The sequence below is a fragment of the Myxocyprinus asiaticus genome, chromosome 49 (genome assembly GCF_019703515.2).
Source record: "Myxocyprinus asiaticus isolate MX2 ecotype Aquarium Trade chromosome 49, UBuf_Myxa_2, whole genome shotgun sequence".
Taxonomy (NCBI): Eukaryota; Metazoa; Chordata; class Actinopteri; order Cypriniformes; family Catostomidae; genus Myxocyprinus; species Myxocyprinus asiaticus.
The window spans coordinates 13,100,974-13,127,917 of record NC_059392.1 but is presented as its reverse complement, the minus strand read 5'-3'; the positions used below and the strand labels follow the sequence as shown (position 1 = coordinate 13,127,917).

The following is a 26,944-nucleotide window of genomic DNA, read 5'->3' as shown; positions in this document are numbered from 1 at the left end:
CGTGCCCTTGCAACAGTTTGCGTTCCCTCACAATAAGTTTTGCGTGCCCTCGCAATAGTTTGCGTTCCCTCACAATAAGTTATGCGTCCTCTCTGAATAAGTTTTGAGTTTCCTTGCAATAAGTTTTGCGCGCCCTCTCAATAGTCTGTGTTCCCTTGCAAAAAGTTTTGCCTGCCCTCGCAATAGTTTGCGTGCCCTCACAATAGGTTTTGCGTACCCTTGCAATAATTTGCATTCCCTTGTAATAAGATTTGCGTTCCCTCGCAATAAATTTTGTGTGCCCTCGCAATAGTTTGCGTGCCCTCACAATAGGTTTTGCGTACCCTTGCAATAGTTTGCATTCCCTTGCAATATGTTTTACGTGCCCTCGCAATAGTTTGTGTTCCCTTCCAATAATTTTGTGTCCTCTGAATACGTTTCCTCGTAATACGTTTTGTTCCCTCACAATAGTTTGTGTTCGTTCCCTCGTAATAGTTTGCGTTCCCTTGCAATAAATTTACCATTGTTTTACTACAGTAACCATATTTAAACCATGATATTTGAAGTGAACCCATAGTGATAGTACAAGAAAACAAAAACTATGGCAATAAACATCCTAATTTGAAAGTTATTATGGTTTTAATATACAAATACCACAGTTTAACTATTTTTACTATAGTAGCCTAATATTGCAGACTGTAATAACAATAGTTACCTATTTCAGAACAAAAATCCCACTCTAGGGGTTCCGTACTAATGCTGTTGGGGGCCACATCCACACTAATACATTTTCGTTTTTCGCCTCTCATCCACATTATAATGGTGTTATCCGGCACCAGAAACTGAGCGTTTCGAAAACGCTCTCCATTAGCATACTTTGGAAAACGATGACGTTAGGAAACTGATAACTGGAGTTTTAGTGTGAATGTGGCCTAGGTAGGGCAGTTCAATAGGATTTGAAACACCTCCACATTTACTCACCATCCATACAGACAGCAGCAGCAGCCATCATCTCCTAAAACTCCACTTCATATTTTGCACAGCCAGCCACTTGATTTCCTCCAACCAAGGAGGAGAGACGAGTCCTTATCTGAGCTCATTCCCAACCTGCAAACGGAGAAGAAATACAACATAAGCCCACCCGACTGCAGCAAATCGTCGATTTGCAAAACGGATTTCTTTTCCATACCGAATGCGTGTTAAAGAGCGCGCTCAGTGCGGCACACACCAGGCTGCTTTATTGCCATAGCAGCAGCGCGAGCTGCATGTAGCTGCCACAAGAGCCTCAGCTAGCGAGCAAACAAAGAAAACACAGGCAAATATAAACCTCGTCTCTTCAAACCGCTTAACTGTTCTTTGACGAGGAGAAGGCAAGACCCCGAAGACAAAAACTGACATGATGTTTCCACAATCCAGGCACTCGGTAAGTGTTAATCGAGCCGTTTTGTGGCGCTATGTTGATGTTGTTAGCTGGGCTGAGCTTAGCATTGGCAGGAGAGGCAACTGTGTGCAAGCTGAAACTTATCGCGAAGATTAAATATTTATCATGCATTTTATTATGCTAGTCTTTTCTCATTTATCAACCACAACGTTTGTCAAAATAATCCACTAATGCATGTTTTGGCAGAGTGATTTGGCAAATGGGAACAATGTAGATGTGTGAATGGAGTGGCGGTAACATTTAACAGTTGGTGAATTTTGTGTTGATATGTGTAAGTTGGCAAAATAAATATGTTAAAACCCCTAAATCTAGTCAGTTCTAAATCCTAAACCTCTTAAGTCTAGTCGCTTCCTCTGCTAAACCTTTCTGTGCTTTGCAACTGTGCATGGTATTGCGATATTTCAGAGCACCCCGACTCATTAGAAGAATTATTTACATGGTATATGTTGACATCTTTCAGTATGTAATGTTGAATTAGTTTTTTATGGTAAATAGACACAATTTCAGCCAGAAGGGAAATGGATGAATGCCAGATTCTTATGTCAGCATACGATAAGCTAAATAATGTACTTTTTTTCTTTTTTTTTCTTTTTTTTTTTTTGGCAGAATACAAGAGTTTTTTAGACATTTGGCAAAAAATCTAGGGTGTAAATCAGTTATGGCATATATTTGCATTATGCAAGATAAGCAGAAAACTTGATCATCTGACCAAAGGAGAGAGAGCCTGCAACCATCACTTTAGTATAGAAGATTATAAACTCATTTATGGATTGGGTTGCACATAGTGAGTGTTGCTTTCTGATCAACCTACATTAACTAACCTTGGTAAGTAGTGAAAGTGGGTTTATCTGTGGTCAGGCCATTCGTGATATGTCTAGACATATTCAGAGCTTTGCTTGTTAAAGTTTTGCATGTGGTAAGTCAATATGGTTACCACACCTCAAGTTTCTTGCATGCTGTTACTAATTAATGAGCTAACATTGCAGATATTTTGATTGTGCTCTCTTAATTCAAGTTGTACCATATTTGTTAGTTCTAGAAGCAGTCACATTGGTTTTTAGAAGTCTTGAGGTTTTGAGCGAGATAATTTGGAGTGCTTTGCAAACGTATTATTTTGTCATATTTTACCGCAGTCAGGCTAGTTGTTAGAGGAATACCAGGGTTGTCATGGAAAACCTGGAATTTTGGAGACTTGTATCTCTGCAGAACAAAAATGGGCTTTTCCCCATCAGTGGGCATTTTGAAGCCATTGAGATTCCCTACTTTCATTGGTTAGTTTAGAAACACCCATCCTGGTTTGGAAACGCCCACTGATTGCTACACTGAGGCCTTGTTCAGACTGCCACTAAAAATCAGATATTTTGCATATCCAGATTGTATCCAGATGAGTTTTTGATAGTCTGGACATCAAAAAACCACATGAAATCTGATTTTTCAGAATCTGATTCAAACCACATCGAGAGGTGGTTTCAAATGCGATTGTAATCTGATTTTTTTACATGTGTCTCAGTCCGGATGCTCTGGCTGCTCAAATCGGATTTCAAATTGTCTTTTGCGTCACTCTTAACGCGACACACAACGATGACGTCAAAAATCTGTGACTGCAGCACGGAACATCACAATATTTACCATTCTCCTCTGTCGCTGAGTTTTTCTTGTGCGACGGAGGAGTTCTGCACCGCGACTGGACAGGGCACTTATTTGGAGAGCGAGATGATGCACCTCCATTGTTTCCGCATCTGTTTTGAAAGCATTGTCACGTGGTTACGCCTACGTCGTTACCAAAGCAACCCATGCAGATAGGTTGGTTATGTCTGAATGTGCAAATCTGATTTGATCACTTGCAATTAATAGTGCGGACAGTCTGCCTGATAAAATCTGATTTGCCTGCAGTCTGAACATAGCCTGAGATTCCCTACTTTCATTGAATAGTTTAGAAATGCCCATCCTGGTTCGAATTTTGTGGCTTTTAGACAATTAATTATGAGACTGTCTAATAGTTAGTGCACTCCTAAAAGAATGAACTTTTAGCAGATACACGCTTTTTAAACGTTACAGTATTTCTTTTCCATGAACTGTAACAAAATATTGATGACTCCTCTTGTACTCAGGGGCGTATCCAAATTTTTGTCCAATAAAATGCTCTGAAGAATGAGAATGCCCCTTAATTTAATACAAATTTCCACTAGCTGGATTTCCATCCACTTATTTGTATGCACATTTTGGAATATTGCATAAAAAATGCTGGATGCAAATAATATCTCCAAAATGAGCATAAAAACCAAATACGCTCGCATGAGGTGGATAAATGTTTTATTCCATAAGAAGACATGCGTGAAAACAGTGGAAACAAGTGTACCAAATGTATTCCTACATGATTTTGAATAGGAATATACCCTCACTGAGCACTTTATTAGGAACACCTGTACACCTCCTTATTCATGTGATTATCTATTCAGTCAATTGTTTGGCAGCAGTACAATGCATAAAATCATGCTGATACGGGTCAGGAGCTTCAGTTAATGTTCAAATCAACCATCAGAGTGGGGAAAAATGTGATCTCAGTGATTTCAACCGTGGCATGATTGTTGGTGACAGACAGGCTGGTTTGCGGATATCTGTACCTGCTGATCTCCTGGGACTTTCACGCACAACAGTTTCTAGAGTTTACCCAGAATGGTGCCAAAAACAAAATACATCCAGTTCTGCGTACGGAAATGCCTTGCTGATGAGAAGGGTCAATGGAGAATGGCCAGACTGGTTTGAGCTGACAGAAAGGCTACGGTAACTCAGATAACCACTCTGTACAATTGTAGTGAGCAGAATAGCATCTCAGAATATACAACATGTTGAACCTTGTGGCGGATGGCCTACAACAGCAGAAGACCACGTCTGGCACTTTAGTAGGACCATAGTGTTCCTAATAAAGTGTTAAGTGAGTGTAGATACGCATCAAAAAAGTCTTGTGACTTTGCCAATATCATCGCATAGCAAGTAGTTTATTACATTTAATAAAACGGCAACAGTGGATTTAACTTTTCTATTTTGGGCCCATTCCTCCAGAAGTGACGATTTTGTTCTTGTAAAGACATGGGATGGAAACACTGCTGTATTTGCAAATTGTTTTTGCGATTAGTTAAATTTTGCATGTAAATTAATTGTATAACTTGGATGGAAACATGACTTCTAACTAGTAATAACAAGTAACAAATCATGGTTCACAGCTGTTATGTGATCGAAGGGCTATTGGTTATTTTAAGAAGAAGCAAGCCTTTTTGATATGTCCCGTCCCAAGTTTCTGTTTCAATAGAAAATACGCCAACACAGGAAAGAAAACTGTGCTCATCATAGCATATTTATGGGCTCTTTGAAATTGTGATTGTTTTTTTTTCAGGGCCTTGAAAAAAATCATAGAAATTAATTATGTTGGCTTAATTAAGCCACCATACTGTTATTCTACAGACTTGGTTTAAGGTTTTCTAAAAATTCCAAGCCACATTACAGTGACGTAACATTCAAACAGCCCAAGACTATTCAAATCCAATTGTCCAAAAATTCAAATGTAAACAAACCCAAACAAGGCCTTCAATCTGCTTTAAGCAAGGGCCCGTATTCACAAAAAATCTTAAGGCTAAAAGTAGCTCCTAACACGGAAATTTAGGAGCAACTCTTAAAAATTAGGGGTGTACCACTCCTGAAATGGAGAGCGCGCAAGAGTAGAGAAAGGCATCGGGGAATGAAAACATCACCAACATCTCCCGAACCGTTGTCTCGTCATTATTTTCTTCTGTGTTTTCCCCTGTTGTGTGCAAATCAGTGCAATAATGGGTGCGAGCTCATCTTTCATGTTGTTTGTTGGCTTCTCATCACGAAAAAACTCTCCCGTTGCTATGTGCATGGGTTTGTGAAAGAATTTCGGGATCGTAGTTTCATTCGGGCACAAATGGTCATGTGTTTGAGACAGCTGGTCTGCAAACAGTAGTGTTTGTGCACTTGACTTTAGTGAATGCACTTAACTCGTGTTTTTGTTTCTACATCTGTCTTTGGCGTGCGCAACTGCTCTGCCGTGATTTAAACTGAACTCAGAATCGATTCTGATTCTTTTGAGAATCGATTCAGAATCGTTTGAGTATGAATCTCAATGCATTGCTGAATCGATTTTTTCCCCCACCCCTAGAAGCCGACATCTAGTTAGATCTTAAAATGCCAGGGAAAAGTAACACAAATTTCTAGTGACTATAAATCTTTATTATAGAAATTGCTTTTTGTGAGTGCGATCTCTGTAAAGCAATGTTTAGAAATCCGTACCATCACAAATTATTGGGAAAGTCATGGAAGTTCAATTGTCAAAAAATCTGGGTTTCTATAACAGCACCTTTCACTTTTCTAATCTTGTTTCATGCTACAGTGACAAAATGAGGAAAGATTTAAATTGTCTTGTTTCAGGTGTTTGATTTGAGATTGTGAAACTGCACACCTCACAGTCTGATAATGAATGACCAACAGGGAACATGTGAAAATGTGGGCCTTAGTTTTAAGCAGCACTACTTTGTTGCCACGGCACTGAAAAGCAATGACTTTTCACCAGGCTTGACGCAGAAGGTGTTTACTCTGACCAGCCTGAATGGCTAATGACATGAATTGTTCACCCTGGCATAGTCATCCACCAAGACTTACATGCAGCCTTTTTGTTAAGTCGGCGCCCACCACAGCCATTTCACACGAAGACTTTCACCGTAGAGTGAAAAACAAAAGTACTATGTCTTGCCTTCACGTTGTACAGTAACGTGAAAGGTTACAACATTTCCCCATCATATAGTGCCGCAAAGGAAGTGCCATCAGCATTTTTGATGAATTAACATCCTCTTCTTTAAACTCCACCATGACAAGGTTCTTTAGATATGGTTGTATCCTTGTGATTGTATTTATAACGAGACATACCTCCTTGTTTTGATCCATAAAGACACAGTAACACTAGGCTTTGAGAATGCGAATTAGTTCAGACAGGATATGATGTCACGCTCAAGGGCTTCTGGTTTTAATAAATAGTAAATCACAAATAACAAATAATTTTATATTCAAATTGGTAAAATATATCATAATTGCCTACAACAATAAAAACATGCTGTGAAGGACTCCACAAACAGAAGGGAAGGAGGACACAGGGAAGCGGGTTTTTCCAGACTCAGGTAAGGCTTTTAATCAGCCACTTCAATGCTTTACAGCTTCACAAACTCAACAGTTTCAGAGGCATGTAGGCACTCAAACTCATTAACTTCACGAACAAACACATCAGCTTCCACGAGCACTGTAGGCTCCCTTGAGCCAGACTCTCTCTGCCTCTCTACTGGTGGCATGGCCGTTTATATGCCACTCTCCCCATGCTCACTGGAATTAGACATAATCTAGCTCAGGTGTAAGCCCCCTTACCGCTTTCCCTCTCTCCGGACGGATGCTCGACCACGTCCCCGCTGCCACATATCCCCACCACCCAACTCAGGCCGGGGAGCCTGTCTACCACAACCCCCCCCCACCCCCCATTTCTGGGAAGGAAGTCGGCGACAGCCATCTGCCCATGGTCTGTGGACCACCTTGAATTTAAAGGGCTGGAGAGCCAGATACCACCGGGTGATCCACGCATTGGTATCCTTCATGCAGTGGAGCCATTGGAGTGGGGCGTGTTCCGAGCAGAGGGTGAAGGCCCGCCCCAGCAGGTAGTAGCGGACAGTGAGGACTGCCCACCTGATGTCCAGACATTCCTTTTCCACGGTGCTGTACTTTGTTTCCCTCAAGGAGAGCTTGCGGCTGATGTACAGCACCGGGCGCTCTTCCACCTCCACCACCTGTGAGAGTTTGGCCCCCAGCCCTCTGTCTGAAGCGTCCATTTGCAATACGAAAGGGAGAGAGAAATTAGGTGCATGTAAAAGTGCGGCTTTAACCTGCGTAAACGCCTGTTGGCTCTGCTCCGTCCACTGGACCGGGTCTGGAGCTCCCTTTTTAGTGAGATCAGTCAGCGGGCTGGTGATGTTCGAATAATTAGGCACAAACCTCCTATAATAACCAGCCAGCCCCAGGAACTGTCTCACCCCCTTTTTGGTCTTGGGTCTTGGGCAGGTCGCAATTGCCGCAGTCTTGTCAATTTGGGGACGCACCTGACCGTGGCCCAACTTCTTGGGGTTTGCTGTGAGCTCTGCCCGTCGCAGCAACCTCAGACCCGCCCTCAGATGCTGCATATGCTGCTGTCAATCATTACTATAAATGATGTCATCTAAATAGGCAGCGGCGTAAGCTGTATGCGGTCCGAGAATTCGATCCATGAGGTGCTGAAACGTGGCCAGGGCCCCAAACAAACCGAACAGATGCATCACAAATTGGTGTAATCCAAACGGTGTGGAGAAGGCTGTTTTTTCACGGGAAATTTGTGTCAAGGGGATCTGCCAATAACCCTTTGTCAAATCCAATGTCGAATCAAATCGAGCAATGCCCAATGCTAGGTATTGGGTATGCGTCAAATTTAGACACCACATTGACTTTTCTATAATTCACACAGAACCGTACAGACCCGTTGCTCTTAGGAACTAGAACAACCGGGCTGGACCAATCATTGTGGGATTCCTCTATTACCCCCATATCGAGCATTGCATCCAATTCTTCCCGAACTATTTTCTTTCTGTGCTCGGGCAAACAGTAGGGACGGCTACGTACCACCACCCCCGGCTCGGTCTCGATGTGGTGCTGGATGAGGTTCGTACGACCTGGTAGAATGGAAAACACGTCTGCAAATTCCTGTTGCAACTTGGCAACCTCTGTGACCTGATACGGTGAGAGGTGGTCTCCGCAAGTGACCGGGGTGATATGATTAGGTTTTGTATTCACCTCCGGCCCGAGCTCCGCCCTCTCCGGAACTACCGTAGCCAACGTTACAGTTTCAGGAGGTTGAGGTGATATATTTGACATGTGCCCCCTCTATCGGTTCGCTTTACCTCATAATCGAGATCCCCCACTCGTCGTGTGACCTCAAAGGGTCCTTGCCACTTGGCGAGTAATTTGGAGCTCGATGTGGGGATTAATACAAGTACCTTATCTCCCAGTGCAAATTCCCGCAGCCGAGTTCCCCTGTTATACAGTCGGCTCTGTTGTTCTTGAGCTTGGAGCAAATTCTCCTGTGTTAGTTGCCTCAAGGTGTGGAGTTTTGCTCTATGATCAACAACGTATTGAATTTCATTCTTACCGGCTGAAGGTCCCTCCTCCCAAGCTTCGCGTATGACATCAAGCATGCCACAGGGGCACCGCCCATACAGCAGCTCGAAAGGGGAAAACCCAACGGAGGCTTGCAGGACCTCTTGTACTGTGAATAACAGGGGATCGAGCCATTTGTCCCAATTTCTAACATCCTCGTGCACGAACTTACGAATCATGTTCTTAAGAGTTTTATTAAATCGCTCCACTAGGCCATCTGTTTGTGAATGGTAAACGCTGGTGTGAATTGACTTAATGCCCAATAATTCGTAAAGCTTGCATAGTGTCCGTGACATAAAGGTTGTGCCCTGATCGGTGAGGATTTCTTTCGGAATCCCCACCCGGGAGATTATTTTGAAGAGTGCCTCCGCAACACTACTTGCCGAGATGTTGTGTAGAGGCACTGCTTCCGGATATCGTGTTGCATATTCCACTAGGACTAACACAAAGCGATGTCTGCGTGCTGACCGCTCTAATGGCCCGATGAGGTCCATGCCAATTCTCTTGAAGGAGACCTCGATCATCGGAAGGGGGCTCAATGGCGCTTTTGGCGTGGCCAGTGGATTCACCAGCTGACATTCGCGGCATGCCGCACACCACCTGCGAACATCGCCGCCAATGCCCGGCCAATAAAATCGGGCTAATAGTCTGTTCAGTGTTTTTCTTTCCCCTATGTGACCCACCATCGGATTATAATGAGCCACCTGGAACATCATTTCCCGGCAGCTCCGCGGTATTAAGGGCTGGGTTGTATCTTCCTTTGTTTGAGCATCCTCCGTCACTCTATACAACCGCTCGTTTATAACTGCGAAATAGGGATATGAAAGTGCGACACCTGGCTGGAGCTGTTGACCATCGATCACTCTCACTTGGTTGAAGGCATGCTTGAAGGTTTCATCTCACGATTGCTCCAAAGGGAAATCCCCTGAGGATGGGAGGGGCCGCAGCCTCTCCCCCTTCACGACATCCTGATGTGGACCTGACAAAGACGGCCCCGGCTCTGGAGCCACGCCCACACCTGCATTGTCAGACACTTCCACCTGAGGGGGAGAGCGGCGGGGCACTGTAGATGCTAGGGGTGGTGCAAATCCCCGAGCATGGGGAACTGGCCTTGGTGGCAAGGCGCCTCCGTGGGGCAGGAACGGGCTCTGGAGAGAGAACAGAGTGAGACGGAAGAGGGGAGGTGGAAAAAAACGGGGAACACACAGGCGGAGGGGAGAGAGAGAGAGTAAAAGGGCTCTTCCACCCTCGGGTAAGCCACCATATGGTCCTCCACCAGTCTGACATCTCCTCCAGTGACGCCGGGCGGTGGCACTGGACCCACTCCAACATTCCTTTTGGCAGTCGATGGATTAGCTGCTCCAGCACCACCTGGTCGATCACTCCCACAATGTCGCGATCCCCCGCCAGCAGCCATTTGCAGCATGCATCTCGGAGCCGTTGGGAGAAAGCAAACAGGTGGCCGGTCCTCTCCAGTTTCATGGATTGAAAGAGCTGGCAGTACTGCTCTGGACTGCGGCCAACCCGCTGCAGGATGGGCTTCTTCAGGTCTTCATAAGCCAGGAGGTTAGCCACCGGCAGTTGTTAAGCAGCAAGCTGGGCTTCCCTGGACAGCAACGAGAGGAGCCTTGCTGCCCACTGGTCACGCGGCCAGCCCCAGATCTCAGCGGTGCACTCAAAAATCGAGGAAGGCTTCTGGGTCGTCTTCCGCCCCCATCTTCAAGAGCGTGGGTGGGGGCAGGGGGCTGTGGTTGTCCGGGGTCATGGCCGGGGCTCTCTCCTGGCTGAGGAGGCTCCGGATCGCATGCCGGTCCTCTGCTTGAGCTCGTAGGATCTCGAAGAACTGGTGATCTTGGTCTTGGTGAAGCTCAAGCAGGGATTGTTGGTGGGACTGGTGTAGGCCGGCGATGGACTGGAGGATGTCTACCAACTGCGAGGACTCCATGGGGTGTACTTCCTCCAACTTCAAACCCGGGTTTCGGCACCAGTGTGAAGGACTCCACAAACAGAAGGGAAGGAGGACACAGGGAAGCGGGTTTTTCCAGACTCGGGTAAGGCTTTTAATCGGCCACTTCAATGCTTTACAGCTTCACAAACTCAACAGTTTCAGAGGCACTTAGGCACTCAAACTCATTAGTTTCACGAACATAAACACATCAGCTTCCACCAGCACTGTAGGCCCCCTTGTGACAGACTCTGTGCTGGTGGCGTGGCCGTTTATATGCCGCTCTCCCCATGCTCACTGGAATTAGAGACAGGTGATAGACATAATCTAGCTCGGGTGTAAGCGCCCTTACCGCTTTCCCTCTCTCCGGATGGATGCTCGACTACGCCCCCACTGCCACACATGCATATTTGAAAAATGCATTCTTTTTATTGAACCCAGAGTTCATTGTGTCGTTATGATCTTCTATTGGTCAAACGTCTTCTCGTCGTCCAAATTCACAGGTGAAAGTTCACTTGAATTGAAGTGAATGGAGTGTGAAGCATAGGGTGACCGCATGCTTTATGCTCTTTAATTGGAGTAGTCTCTAAAAACCCAATGGAAATAGCTAAAATCATGTAAAAGTATGGATTATGGGTTAAACGTCACGCATCCGAGATGCCACAATGAGAGGCCACAATTTTGGCGCATTCAGCTGTTTTTGCATTCAAAAAATTGAAATATTTTGTTCGCATTGTGCGAACATTTTAGTAATGCGTGGTAGTGCTGCATTAATCCTAACCGAATCAAGTTTACAATTACAGCTGCCAAAATTAACTAATCGTGAAAAGTTTCAATTACAGCTTTCCATTTAGGTGAACTCGATGTTCGTTACACTCTTGTATAATTTGTTCAACATTTGAAAAACACATTTGTTTTTGTAAACCAGCTATATTCAGGAACACAGTTTTTTGGCTTGTTTTGGTTTTGTAGCCTACATAAAGAATATGGCATGCAGATGCCCCACACAGAATGCGTATTTGTATGTAAATTCCATTAATCGAAGTTAATCGGAATTACAATATCAAGGGAAATAATCAACTATTATGATTTTGTCATCATGCAGCCTTCGTAAATACCTGCCACAATATATTGTTTCTTTGTGCGGCATGAAGGAAAGGAGATGACATTTAATAGCATATTGTCCTCCATTTTGTTTACAGTGCAGTTAAATCAAGATCCAGAAAAGTGATGTAATAATGGTTGAGATTTGTGAATTGGAGTGCTCCATTGATTGTTGCTTTTCAAGGAGTCTGTTCTAAAAGCCATTGTTGCAGTAATAGCTCGAAAGAGACGCAAGATTTGGCACTGAAATGCACACATGCACAGACACACACCAGTGTGTGTATTGTTCCCAACCTGATGCTTTGGGAGGGGCATTTTGGGCAGATTTATTAAGTCTGCTCGAGTGAGCAGGACAGACCTCTGTCTTTCCCCTCAAATCCCACAACACAGCGGATAATCCCTGTTTTCCCACATCTTGCTCATTAAATAAACTCTTTTTCTTACACACCAACGCATGCACACGTGCGCATTTAAAGAGGCCCACTTTGCAGTTTAACCCTTGTTGTCAAGATTGCAAAAATATGCATGTTCATGCATGCAAGAATTTTTAAATGTAAATATGGATTTAAAAAATAAATGTCATTGGAGGTCAATGGCACACAGGCTCTGACACATTACGGCATGTGCTTGTACAGTGACACGCCCATTATGACATTCTGGTCTCTAGATATGTCTCTGGTCCCTCTGTCTATGCGTTTTTTTAAATTATTGGCCATTTTTTTGTCCGCCAGACGTCAGTCGTAATTCTGATCACATCATAAGCGGCACGATTTAAGGTATCATTCATGTCTGTACTAGAGGTTGACCGATTTATTGTTTTTTCTGATCAGTCGGCGGCAATAGTTGTTCTTTTAGAACTGCCGTTATCTGCAAAAAATCAATGATGATAGTTAGATGATTGTTTTGTGTTGAAGGGTTCTAGAGTATAACGGCAGCCTTTTGAGGTGAAATATAAACAAACCCTGACAACTTCTGGGGATTTTCTGTATCTAGGCCTATATCTGCTATAATTGATCATATTTGCTCCTATTTATCTATATTTTTATTAGGACTGGGTAACGATGTAGATTTTTCAGATGCATCGCAATCTCTGTATCTGTTCTTAAATCCCAAGGTCGATCTTTTTCTCTATGCGGCTAAACCTTTACAATGCAAGTAAATCACTTGCATATGCTATCAAATTTCTCGCTATATGATAGTGACGGTTTTTAGCATGTGTTCTACAAATCAATGTGAATACTTGTCAATAATGCAAATTAAGCATGTAAACAATAAACATGTAACAAAATATATAGGCTACATGCAGTATAATATATGCAATTTCAAGACATGTTTATTGAAGGAATACATAGATCGGACTCCAATTGAATTGAAATCAGAATCGAGTCGAATTGAGAACTTTTGAATTGGAATAGATTCAGAAAATCTGTATCAATACCCAGCCCTAATTTTTATCCTAATTTTAGTGCATATTTTGATTTTGATTTAAATAATCATCGTGTTCTAATTTGAAGCAAACGCGTGCAAAGAAAAATGCAAGTAGATGGAACTATGCCCTGTCAGCATATTGCGTCTTAGCGTGCAACATCATCTTGTGAATAATAAAACAAAGTTAGCTGGTGAAATGTATAAAACCCTTCATCTAGTGAATAAATAGGTAATATATAAAATATTTAGTTTCCCTTATCTGTTTGTGTGTGCAGAGTCCCTGGCGTATTTCAGGCTTGTTAAGGTCCTGAACCGTTATCAACCGTATTAAAAAAAATGTAATTACATTTTTTGCTGTTGGGACAAAATAAAATGGCCTCTGGTATTTCATATATTTTACTCTTCTGTTAGCCTCTATATCTGTGCTGCCCTGTCACAGTTAAGAAAGACTAAGAAACATTTTTAACACATTCAATATATCGATTTTAAAAACTATTGGGCAATTAATCACTATTGGCTTTCTTCCACCATCTTTGTTATCGGTATTGGCAAAATCCAGTGTTGGGGAACCTCTGGTCTGTACCACAAATGTGCAGAATGAGTTAGAAGTTTAATATTTAGGGTTAGGAGTTTGTTCAAATTGAGAAAGCACCGAAATTTCAGCTGCTGAAAAGTTTCAAACGATTTTTGGCCAAAGAGAAGAAAATAAAATTTAAACAGAATCCGAAAACACTATCATGGAGAAAAAGCATTGTTTATGTTGCACATTAAAGTCCACTGTGTAATTAATAAAGAGTGTTATCTAGTGCTCCGGTATTGTGTGTTATTCTGTGTCATGGCTGTTACTGTCGAGCTCCAGTATGACATTAAAGAAGCACAAAAGCACCATTAAAGTACTTTGACTCATTCATTGTATTCATAGCCTCTTGAAGCCATACAATAGTTTTGTGAATCGCAAAGGCTGTGCTTAAAGTAAATATATAATCTGCATGCACAGCACACTTCAGTGAATGAGTGCTGCTCTGTTGTTTCAGTATATCCCTAGTAATTCAAAACAAAGTCTTATTTAAAATAATCAGTGTCCAGAATTTTTGGTTTCGGCCTAGAATTTTCATTTCGGTGCATCACTAGTTAAAATCCTATGGATGAGCAATAATGAAAGTGATGCTTGCCTTAGCAAACACAACAAATGACTTTCAAAGAATCAGTTAGTGCTAAGAAGCTGGTAAATAGTCATAGCAGCAACAAAATCAGTGTTCAATTCCACAGCTGCAAAAACGCACTGAAGCAGAAGTCTTGGTCGTTGATAGCATAACCGCTGATTAGCATCAAAAATAAATCTCTAAGCACCTTTCTGGACTACGAAAATTAATATGGAGAGGATGAGGAAGTGTTCGAGTGATGCTGATTTCTGTATTTCCATGAATTTGACAGCAGAATGAAAATTTCGGACTAATTCAAAAGACTCGACGTTGACAATACAGCATCCATCACAAATAGGCCAGGCCTGTACTGTGGTGAAAGGACAAGGTTTGGATGGCTTAATTAGATTGTCTGGCTGTTTGTGTTCCTCCTGGCCTTTGGTGTGAAGGACGTATGCTGGGATAATTGCGTCGCAGGATTATTTTTACTAGTGCAGGTTTTTTGCCAGTTGCTTGTGGCTTATGCCTGCTTTACATCACGAAACGAAGCAGTGCGTCACGTCAGTTTCGCTGCAAACAACACGTGCTTTTACACCAGCAGCGTTTCTGCTGCAGAAACTGCTGTGCTCTGTACAGAAAATAAAGTTATAAAATGGTTATCAGGAGTGAGCTATTGATAAGTGTAACAAGACTGATCGTCATGAAATCTGAGGTAAGTTCTGAGACTGAGGTAAGTTCTGAATTTACCGACTACACGTGCTGTGCGTGCATTTGTTTACATTTGGCAACACTCAGCTGTATATGGGTATTGCTGTTAACCCTTTAGACCTGCTCTCAATGTAATAGTATATAAAAGGGCAGTTTTATTTTGTTTTTTTAAGCCTATGACTTGTAGTTTTAAATGATACAGTACTGTGCAAAAGTTTTAGGCATTTAAGATGTTTCATAAAAACATTTGTCTTAAGATGGTTATTTATATTTTCAGCTTTAGTGTGTCAATAGGAAAAAAAAATGTTAGACTCCCAAACAGTACTTTTGCAAATAGAAAAGATTAGAATAGAAGAACAGGGCGCTCTGCAAGAGATGGCATTGCCCCCACTGAGCCCCCCACTGAACATCGAGTCAGTCTGGGATTACATGAAGAGACAGAAGCAATTGAGACAGCCTAAATAGATAGAAGAACTGTTGCGAATTCTCCAAGAAGCTTGGTACATCCTATCTGCCAACAACCAAGAAAAACTGTGTCCAGGTGTACCTAGGAGAATTGGGGCTGTTTTGAAGGCAAAGGTGGCCACACCAAATATTGATTTAGCTTTTTTATGTTTACTGGATTTTATATGATGTTAATTGATAAATGAAAACTATTTATGGCATTATTTTTGAAGACATCCTCCCTATGCAACATTTTTCACAAGTGCCTAAAACGTTTGCACTTTACTGTGTGTGTGTGTGGAGATATATATATATATATATATATATATATATACACACACACACACACACACACACACATACATACACACAGTGGTGGCCAAAAGTTTGGAATAATGTACAGATTTTGCTGTTTCGGAAGGAAATTGGTAATTTAATACACCAAAGTGGCATTCAACTGATCAAAGTATAGTCAGGACATTACTGATGTAAAAAAAAAAAAAAAATCACTATTTGAAAAAAGTCATTTTTGATCAAATCTAGACAGGCCCCATTTCCAGCAGCCATCACTCCAAAACCTTATCCTTGAGTAATTGTGCTAAATTGCTAATTTGGTACTAGAAAATCACTTGCTATTATATCAAACACAGATGAAAGCTATTTGGTTCGTTAAATGAAGCTTAACATTGTCTTTGTATTTGTTTTTGAGTTGCAACAGTATGCAACAGACTGGCATGTCTTAAGGTCAAAAATGGCAAAAAAGAAACAGCTTTCTCAGGGAACTCGTCAGTCGATCATTGTTTTGAGGATTGAAGGCTGTAAAACTGCAAAGCTGTCATTGCTGCACGAGGAGGATTTTTTGATGAGAACAAGTAATTTAAGTAATTTTTTTTCAAATTGTAAGAGTAATTTTTCACGTTATTAATGTCCTGACTATACATGTGATCAGTTGAATGCCACTTTGGAGAATAAAATTACCAATTTATTTCAATAAGAGCTAAATCTGTACATTATCCAAACTTTTGGCCGCCGGTGTATATAATTGAAATAATAGAATTTTGTTTTGTGTGATTTTATTTTATTATTATTATTATTATTATTTGGTTTTCCTGTGAGCTGTAATTAAAAACACACTAGACTACAAATATATGCTTATTCTGTGCAATATCTACTTTTTCGTATCAACTCCTCTTCATGATGTCCTTCAACAGTGCAGTGTCACTTTAATTCAGTGTGATCTGCGCTACGAAAATAGACTCGACGCCGAAACTCCCGCTGCAGAAGCGGTGCTTCTGCTTCCGATGTAAATACATTCATTTGTTAACACAGACGCAGAAAAAAATATGCACTGCTTCTGTCCTGGTTCAGCATGCGGTGTAAAACAGGCGTTAGAGGCTTTGTATGTTTCACATATGTATCTGTGTGTTTGTGTGTGTGTGTGTGTGTGGTGAGACAGATGGGCTGCATCAGTATTCTTTGGCAGTGATGGACTTGCACTGTGGGAAAGCTGTGCCCCTGAGTAAAGCAGTGGTCTGGAACAAAGCAGCCTGGTGGGGGACTGTTTAATGTGGCAGCACCTTGCTCAGACCTGCCTGTAGAGAGACACACCAGGCTAAAGAAACTTTCCTGAAGCACTTCCATCTTCAAAACCTTCCAGAACTAAAGATTTGTTGATCATTTTGTTGGATGTTGATTGTTAGCAGTGTCCTGCTGGAAGAATTAGGTTAATGGTGGCTAATGATCTGAACTGTGTGCCTTGAAGGAATATCCTGGGTTAAATGCAAATTAATCTATTTTGATAGCATCTGTCTATTACCACAGAAAATAGTTTTTACTCATCTCTCAGTTTTGAATGAAGGAAAACCGCATAAAGTATAGTACTTAATGTCTTAGGCCACCTCCACATTAATAGGTTTTCGTTTGAAAACAGATTGGGCCTCATTCATGAAACTTTCATTTAATTTGGAGTAAACTGCATGTAAAATAAACCAATTCCAGAAAACTTTCCTCCGGATTCACAAACGCTTCTTACTCCCCAGATTTGTTAGTTGAACGTGTGTAAGTTAGTGAATTCCAAACATTCGTAAATAGGGGGCGTATGCTTGTTCGTTTACAATGATCATAATCCATGCCCATGAAAATGCCCTATAAGAAAGGCATCAGTTGCGCTATGAAATGAGAATAGAAAGCTTTTAACATTAATGCAGAACAGTAATGAAATTGTTTTTTGTGCATCACATTGCATATAATTTTTATTTAGCAAACACTCTTAGTGTGTTCGGTCTCAAAGAAAGTGAGAAACTTACTGTCATCGCATGTTCTGGCTGCCATTGGAGGTTCTTTTGTGAATTGAATTGTCCAAGAGGTCAAGAAAAATGGTTTGACATGAAGCTTTAGTCTAAAAATATTGTTCACCACCTTCTCTGGTTCAGTTGAGCGCATAACCAGTATCACTGGTGAAACTACTTGAGTAAATTGTGATATACTTCCCTTACAACTGGAAGAATATTCAGATAAATAAACTGAATGCCTGAAGAAGGTCTTTGACCAAAACTAATAAAGATTTGCATTTGCAAGCTATACCACAGTGTGCACAGTTTTTCTCTTTTTTTCCCCATTGTATTGTGTATGCACCTGCTTGCGATTTGTTTTCTTTTTTAGGTCTAACAGCATGAACATACATTATCAACTGAGTGCAAATTATCGATGCCTATACTGAATTAGTATACTAAATAAGTAAACTGTCCAAACAGTCACATTAGTGAGCATTCATTTTTACCACAAACCATGCACTTATGCTGGAAAACGATATCTAATTTATGTAGCAAAGTTGGGAATAAACTATACTTTGAAGAAATAAATGCAAGCATCAAAGAAAAGTAATTGTATGTAATAGTGCCTGACCGATATATCTGACCGATATTAGCCTTTCACCGATATATAGGTATCGGCCTATATTTTACCGATATACGCCGATATGAAAACTTTTGTTCAGAACATGTAATGCAGAAAACAATGCTTTAGAATTGGTGTCGTAGCGTAGTTTGTCCAACAGAGCGCGCTCCGAATCTATAGTTTGTCAGTGCAGTCAGTAATGTAGCAGATTGAAAGGTAAACATCAGGGCACCTTTTTGAAGTTCAACAGACAATGGTGCGGTGGTGGAATGTGTCTGATGATTGTTGATTTCACACTACGTTGTTACCTAGTTGGTGAGACACAATGCTGGAAAGTAAAATAAACATTGTCCGTCTTTTACTCTCCATGACAACGAGCTTATAGCTAACTAGCTAATCACGTAGCTACTTTTGTTGTCAGCTGAGTGGAAGCTAATGAGTAAACGTATTCACCAAACTGTTTTGTTCAGGATTCACAGTTTGGTACCCCCTTCAACCGAACATTTCCAGTCGTTGCATTTATATGTAATATTTAGAAGTCTGGTTTTCCACCGTTCAAAGTTTCCCCTGAACTTGTGTAGCAGAATAGGGTGTAACACCGCTGCTTATCTGTTTATCTTGACTAGGCAGTATTAATATAGTCAGCATTTGACTTATACTGAACAGTGCTGGTGTTTATTTAGCTATTTATTTTATTTGTATTTATTCTTTATTTAAATGGTCAGCATTTGACTGATACTAAACAGTACTGATGTTTATGTAGCTATTTTATTTTTATTTATTCTTTATTTTAATGGTCAGCATTTGACTGATACTAAACAGTACTGCTATTTATTTTATTTTTATTTATTTTTTATTTTAATGGTCAGTATTTGACTGATACTAAACAGTACTGTTTATTTAGCTATTTATTCTTTATTTAAATGGTCAGCATTTGACTGATACTAAAATGTACTGGTTTATTTAGCTGTTTTATTTTTATTCTTTATTTAAATGGTCAGCAACTGACTTATACTAAACATACAGTACTGATGTTTATTTAGCTATTTATTATATTAATTTATTCTTTATTTTCTCAGTGTTCATTTCTAGAATTTTTTGACAATGTATAATAATAATGTCAAATATTCTGTATATTTAAGAAAACAGCCTTCTGAGTACCTTTTGCATAGTCATATCAGTGCAAAATCGGTGAAAAATCCACATAGAAAAAGTCTTGTTTTTATTCCAGCTCAAAAATTAAATATATCGGCCCCATATCGGTAATCGGTGAATTTAACCTCTCTAAAATTGGTATTGGTCTCAAAAATCCCATATCGGTCAGGCTCTAATTAATTTGTTAATAATAGCCTAATAATAATAATAATAATTTAATACATGGGAAAACGAGCCAAATATCGTCTTGGCATCATCAAAGGCATCAGTATTGGCGATCACTCTGACCATCGTCGATCCCTGAGATCATCGTCTGTTGGCACAACCCTAATGTGCATTTCTCTCTTTAAATTAACAAAATGTTCAGACAGTCGCCTTGCTGGTTTTTTTGACACATTCAGAATCATTACCGCTTTTGCCAGTGTTGATGTGGCTCGCTTCGTGTGTGCGCTTGTAAAATGTATATTTTAAAGGCTCATTATTACGGTTTAGTATCTCTCTGTAATGTAGAACAGTGTTAGCAATGTTACTTATAACATTTTTTCTCAGCCCTGGAACGCAAACCATTTTCTGATGCCCCCCCCACCCCAAAAAATATCATAAACATGTGACTAGTCGACTAATGGCTTAAATTAACTCCTACTAGTCGACTAGGAAAATCTTTGATTGGGGGCAGCCCTAGTAATTTTCCATCTGTGTTGACGGATGCTTGCGTGATGGCAAATGGAGCCATTGGAGACGGTAAATGTTTGGATTTGGAGAGGTGTTTAAATAAGATTTTTTGATCACTTCGTTATTTTTTGCTTTTTGGTTTAAAGTGCAGTTTGAATTTAGAAATGTCTTTTTGTTCGTGTTTCGTGTTTCAATAAATTAAGTTTTTAAAGCAAAATCAATAAAGCAAAAAAATTCACCAACCCTCAGCAGGGGCGTTGATTATATAATTGGATATCACAATATATTTTAAGGCAATTATCGCAAAAATATTTTTTACATATCTCCCAGCACTAGTATGCCACAGATTTTGTTCATGCAGCTTAACTTCTATATGACCTGAAATATTCCATTAAATGGCTACTATAAGTACTAGAAGTAATTTTTGCAGTGGAATCCTCTTTTAAAGACTAGAGTAGAATATTAATCATCCATTTTTCTTTTCTTTTTTGAAACATGATCTAAGTCTAGAAATCTGGAAGGTTAGTTTTGAGGTGTGATTATTTGCGGACAATTCCTCATCTCCCATGGCCGTGTCAGGTTCGGGAATAATCGGCTGTCTTTTGGAGTCTCTGACCCGCACCAAGCTCTTTACCAACACGGCATCAATCACAATCACTTCTGTTCTGCCTGTAATCTCACAATAACCTTGACCCTTCTGTTTTTAATTTTCAAACGTGTGCTCTAAACCTGCTAGCAGTCTACACTGTGCTATTTTTTTTTTTTTTTTGTGCCTCTTCTTGTGACTGATATTCCCGATCAGGACTTGACAATACAGATGGCCCACTGGCCTGGAACCAGTGTGAGAGAGTTTCAGGTCAGTTGACAGAACCAGTGTTGCGTCTTTTATTGGTTATGTACACGTGTTTTTATGCCTTAATAACAATAACAAGTTAGGCACTATCTACTGCCATTGTATTGAAAAGATGGCCCACAATATTCATTTAAATATCTCCTTTTGTGTTCTGCAAGAAAGAACATCATAGTGGTTTGGAAACTACTAATTTTGGAGGGTGAGTAAATTGACAGATTTTTCATTTTTGGTTAAACCATTCTGTTTAATGTTTAGCCCTGCCCTTTCTGTCCCTCTCTCCCTCTCTTACACTACCCCCTACCTGCTGTGATGTGCATTCTTTATGCTGTGTTACAGCTATTTGTCTGTAATTTGACTGCCACCATCGGCCTTTCCTGTGAAAGGAAGCTTGTGTTTGGGAGTGCGCTGCGCCTGAAGTGATAAAGGGTGAATAATCCACTTTCAAACGTCTTAAAGCGGTCGGATTGGCTCGCCTCGGAAGTGGGATGACGCTGTTCCTCATGGAGTAAAGGGGGTGAGGGTTGCAGTGACTAAGGTTGGATGACTAGATAATCATCTAAATCAAATTCCTGCCCCAAACATGATTAGCTTCCACCGCGCCATTGAACTGCAGGGTAGCTTCCAGTTTACAAGCCCCCATGCTGTTTCTGCCACTTTGAGAAAACACAGTATTTTAGTTTAAACAAACAAATGTTGCTCAAAGCTTTTTGCACTTCTTTAAGAATGAACATCGATGAAGTTGATGAGTTTGCAGATGGTTTATGAAAAAAATGGTGCAACTGTGCAAACTGAAAGATTAAAAAGGGCCACTGGTGGGTCTACACCATTTTGTTCTCTGTACAAGTATAAAATATCATTTGGTATGTAAATGTTTGCTAACATAATACTATTTGCTGTAAAGATTTACCAACCAAAATTGAGTTAAAATGATGAACAAAAAGGCTCATGACAGATTAATACACCTTAATATTTTGGGTTTGCCCACAAACTCTTAAGTCATCTTGCCTTTTTATTTTTTAGAATGACAAATGCGGTAAAAATGAATCAATGAGCATGTTTACATGCACACCAATATGCTTATTACACCCAAAAATCAGCTTATTTAAAAAAATCTGACAACACAAGAAAACCGTGTTAACATGAGATTTGAAATAATCACGTTATTCTCCGCTTTTGACGTCAATCCGTGAAGAGACATGCACTCAACATGCGCACATTGAATAAGCCAGTGAGAACGCCGGTGTTGGTGTTTACATGTCACACGATATCGGCGTAATGGGCAAAAATCTACCTCTGTCGACCGGTTTATTCTTACACCGATAATGCGCTCATTAACTTCAAGATTTTTAGTTAGAATTTATACTAGCGTACGTAAAGGACTGTCTGAAAATTCTACCAACAGTGCTAAAACATCGACAGTGTCAAAGCATTCATTCAATTGACATGTATGTTATACATAAAAAAACTACAACCTTTAGAATATTTTTTAAAAATAAAAATAGCTGTTTATATAGAACATGCAATAGAGGTCTGCACCTGCCTTAAAATTAATCCCGAACCCGACCCATACACGAGACAGTGTGGCCCAGCCCTATCTGGCCCAAACGGTACTGTCAGATTTTAAGCCCGAATCCGAAATCACTTACACCCTTTATAAAGTTGTGTTTAATGTAAGCATCGTAGGCACTAGGGCTGAAATGATTAATCGACATTATCGGCAACGTCGACAGTAAAAAAAAAAAAAAAAAAAATGTCAACAAAAATGTTTTTTGTCGAAGAATCGTTTGATCTCATTTAATGTAACATGAGATCAGATTAAACTCTAAAGATGACGCGTGAGAGCATTACTGCAGCACGCGCCTGACTGAGGAAAGGAAGAATTACACAGCTCACAGTCCAGATGCACTCTAAACTTTCCAAACAGCTTCAGGTGATGTAGACCGCAAAGTATGAGGGGAATTCTACAAAAATACAAAAAAGTAAATACAGAAGCACTCTTGTTGTGGAATAAGTGGAGCCAGAGCTGCCGCCCCACTGAAGCAAAACTTGCATGTCAAGAGTCTTTAAAGGAAACACCCCAGCGTTACATATGAAATATTAATTATATATTAAATGCGTTAGAGCTTTATTAAAGTTCAAATAATTCAGAAGCAGGTCACGTAAATAACTACAAACTCCGAAACTGGCATTTCTCTGTGCGGTCAGCGCCTCTTCTATGAGTTGCGCGAATGTCCCGATCTAATGGGGAGAGATTGAAACTGCACCTGGCTGATGCACTCTGTTGTGGGGACGTTCATCCCTCGAGCGCGCGCTTGCTGCAGCTAGATTATAACGTGATGTCTCGTGACTTATTGAATCATAATATATGTGTCACTGTGCATTTCTTATTGTGAAGAAAACTGGCAATACGCAGCTTTATTAATAAGAGAGAGTTTGTTTTTTTGTGAGTTAAAGATGGATTAAAGTGAACAGACAGGTGAGAGAGGGTAGTCTTTGCCCCATTATACACTGCAACAAAATACGTTTTTGATTTGTTTTTGTTTTGGCTTGTTTTCCAATATAAATATCTAAAACTCCTTTAAAACGACATACATTTTCTTTAGCAGCTATAATGCAGAAGAAAAAATGATCTGAGAATGTTGAATATAATATTAAAAATATAAATATTGTAAAATATCCAAAAATCCTTAAAAAAAAAAAGATGCATTCACCGAAGAAGCAGCATATACGATATTTAGACTTGCTTTTAGAGGATAGATCTTGAATATAAGTATATTTTGCCTTTACTGCACTCGCAGAAGTATAACCAAGTGAAAAAATACACTTGTATACAACATACACTTATATTTAAGATACATTCTCTTAAACATACACAGTTTTAAGAAGGCACGGAAGCCCCTCAGTACACTAGAGCAGAAGGGAAAAAATCATTGCCTTACCATTTATCAACCGCTGAAACTTTGCTTGGTGCAGAACAATCTGGTATAATGTTAAGCAATGTAAAGGTCACCTCTTTGCAGCCTGAATTGTTCAGGACGTTTTTGTGACTCCTGCCCTAAAAACAATCTAGATGCAGCGCAATGAATAAAATAGAACGTAGGTGTATCGACATGCATTTTTGAAACTTGAAGTTCTTTTTAACTTGACACAGTGTTTAAAATGTTCCGGTCCTGAGCGAGAAGCTGAAGAAACAACTAGATGCGGTCAACAGTCAAAGACGTTCGTCCAGCATGTTTACGTAGGAAAACAATGGGGAAAAAAGAGGAGACGCACGTTCGGTGTGAACGGCCCCTAGCTCATCCATTTGCGCGTTTGTGAGTGAGAGCATGTGCGCAAAAGAAGTTTGGTAGGCCTATTTTTTTTTTCATTAATTACAAATCCAAACCCAAAGTCCTACTTGAAAAACTGACCCGAACCCTATTCACCTCTAACATGCAAGTCATTTGAATGAATGCTTGGATGCTAGCAAAGTTTTAGCACAGTGTGTGGACTTTTCAGATGGTAAAAGTAAATCACCATAGGAATATCGAACTAAAAACTAACTTTATCCCGCTTCTCGCAACTTAGCATACTCCAAATGTCTGAAGGTACAGTGTTCATCTGTATAAACAATAGTATGCAAGTATTAACACCATGGGACCACTCAGCCATCATACCACTCAGGAAGGAGATGCATTCTGTCTCCTAGAGATTAATGTAATTTGGTGTGAAAAGTGCAAATCAATCCCAGAACAACAGCAAAGGACCTTGTGAAGATGCTGGAGGAAACAGATAGACAAGTATCTATATCCACAGTAAAACGAGTCCTATATCGACATAACCTGAAATGCTGCTCAGCAAGGAAGAAGCCACTGCTCCAAAAGTTTGCAACTGCACATGGGGACAGAGATCTTACTTTTTGGTGAAATGTTCTCTGGTCTGATGAAACAAAAATGGAACTGTTTGGCCATAATGACCATGGATATGTTTGGAGATACAAGGGTGAGGCTTGCGAGCTGAAGAACACCATCCCAACCGTGAAGCATGGGGGTGGCAGCATCCTGTTGTGGGGGTGCTTTGCTGCAGGAGGGACTGGTGCACTTCACAAAATAGATGGCATTACGAGGAAGGAAAATTATGTGGATATATTGAAGCAACATCTCAAGACATCAGCCAGGAATTTAAAGCTCAGTCGCAAATGGGTTTTCCAAATGGACAATGACCCCAAGCATACAGTTGTGCTCAATAGTTTGCATATCCTTGGAGAATTGGTAATATATGTACCATTTTTAAAGAAAACATGAATGAGCAGGCAAAACACATTTCTTTTATTTCTTATGGGATTCATATTCAAGTGTAGGTTATATCAGAATGGCACAATCATAAAACAAAATATGGCAACATAGGAAAAAAATAGTTGTCTATGAGGCCCCAAATTCTTGCAGGTGGTATAGCTGCCCATTCATCTTGGCAAAATGCCTCCAGGTCATGCAAAGTCGTTGGTCGTCTTGCGTGAACTGCGTGTTTGAGATCTCCCCAGAGTGGCTTGATGATATTAAGGTCAGGAGACTGTGATGGCCACTCCAGAAACCTTCACCTTTTTCTGCTGTAACTACTGGAGGGTCAACTTGGCCTTGCACTTAGGGTCGTTGTCATGCTGGAAAGTCCAAGAGCGTCCCATGCACAGCTTTCGTGCAGAAGAATGCAAATTGTCTGCCAGTATTTTCTGATAACATGCTGCATTCATCTTGCCATCAATTTTCACAAGATTCCCTGTGCCTTTAGAGCTCACACACCCCCAAAACATCAGTGAGCCACCACCATGCTTCACAGTGGGGATGGTATTCTTTTCACTCTAGGCCTTGTTGACCTCTCTCCAAACATAGCACTTATGGTTGTGACCATATTACAAATTACAATGTGCCAGAAGCTGTGAGGCATGTCAAGGTGTTGTCGGGCATATTGTAACCGGGCTTTTTTGTGGCGTTGGCATAGTAAAGGCTTCTTTCTGGCAACTCAACCATGCAGCTCATTTTTGTTCAAGTATCGTCGTATTGTGCTCCTTGAAATAACCACACTGTCTTTTTCCAGAGCAGCCTGTATTTCAACTGAGGTTACCTGAGGGTTTTTCTTTGTATCCCGAACAATTCTTCTGGCAGTTGTGGCTGAAATCTTTCTTGGTCTACCTGACCTTGGCTTGGTATCAAGAGATCCCCGAATTTTCCACTTCTTAAGTGATTGAACAGTACTGACTGGCATTTTCAAGGCTTTGGATATCTTTTTATATCCTTTTCCATCTTTATAAAGTTCCATTACCTTGTTACGCAGGTCTTTTGACAGTTCTTTTCTGCTCCCCATGGCTCAGTATCTAGCCTGCTCAGTGCATCCACGTGAGAGCTAACAAACTCATTGACTATTTATACACAGACATTAATTGCAATTTAAAAAGCCACAGGTGTGGGAAATTAACCTTTAATTGCCATTTAAACCTGTGTGTGTCACCTTGTGTGTCTGTAACAAGGCCAAACATTCAAGGGTATGTAAACTTTTGATCAGGGCCATTTGGGTGATTTCTGTTGTCATTATGATTTAAAAGGGAGCCAAACAACTATGTAATAGTAAATGGCTTCATATGATCACTATCTTTAAATAAAAGACAGTTTTTATTGCATGATCAGTCATATTTTCAAAATCAATGCCAAAATTTCACAATTTCTGCCAGGGTATGCAAATTTTTGAGCATAACTATACCTCCAAAGATGTGGCAAAATGGCTTAAGGACAACAAATTCAAGGTATTGGAGTGGCCATCATAAAGACCTGACCTCAATCCAATAGAAAATTTGTGGGCAGAACTGAAAAAGCATGTGCGAGCAATGATGCCTACAAACCTGACTCAGTTTCACCGGTTCTGTCTGGAGGAATGGGCCAAAATTCCAGCAACTTATTGCGAGAAGCTTG

General features: G+C 40.5%; 1 protein-coding gene across 2 annotated transcripts in view; it reads left to right on the top strand.

Annotated features, from left to right (window-relative positions):
- The first annotated feature begins 966 nt into the window (after positions 1-966).
- The window catches only part of LOC127438578 (TLE family member 5-like), a 46,647-nt gene continuing 20,669 nt past the window's right edge, over positions 967-26,944 (top strand). For both annotated transcript variants that reach the window (XM_051694263.1, XM_051694262.1), the window contains exon 1: positions 967-1,402. In XM_051694263.1, the coding sequence (XP_051550223.1) occupies positions 1,376-1,402 (27 nt within the window). In that variant the 5' untranslated portion in view covers positions 967-1,375. The remainder of the gene's footprint in view (positions 1,403-26,944) is intronic.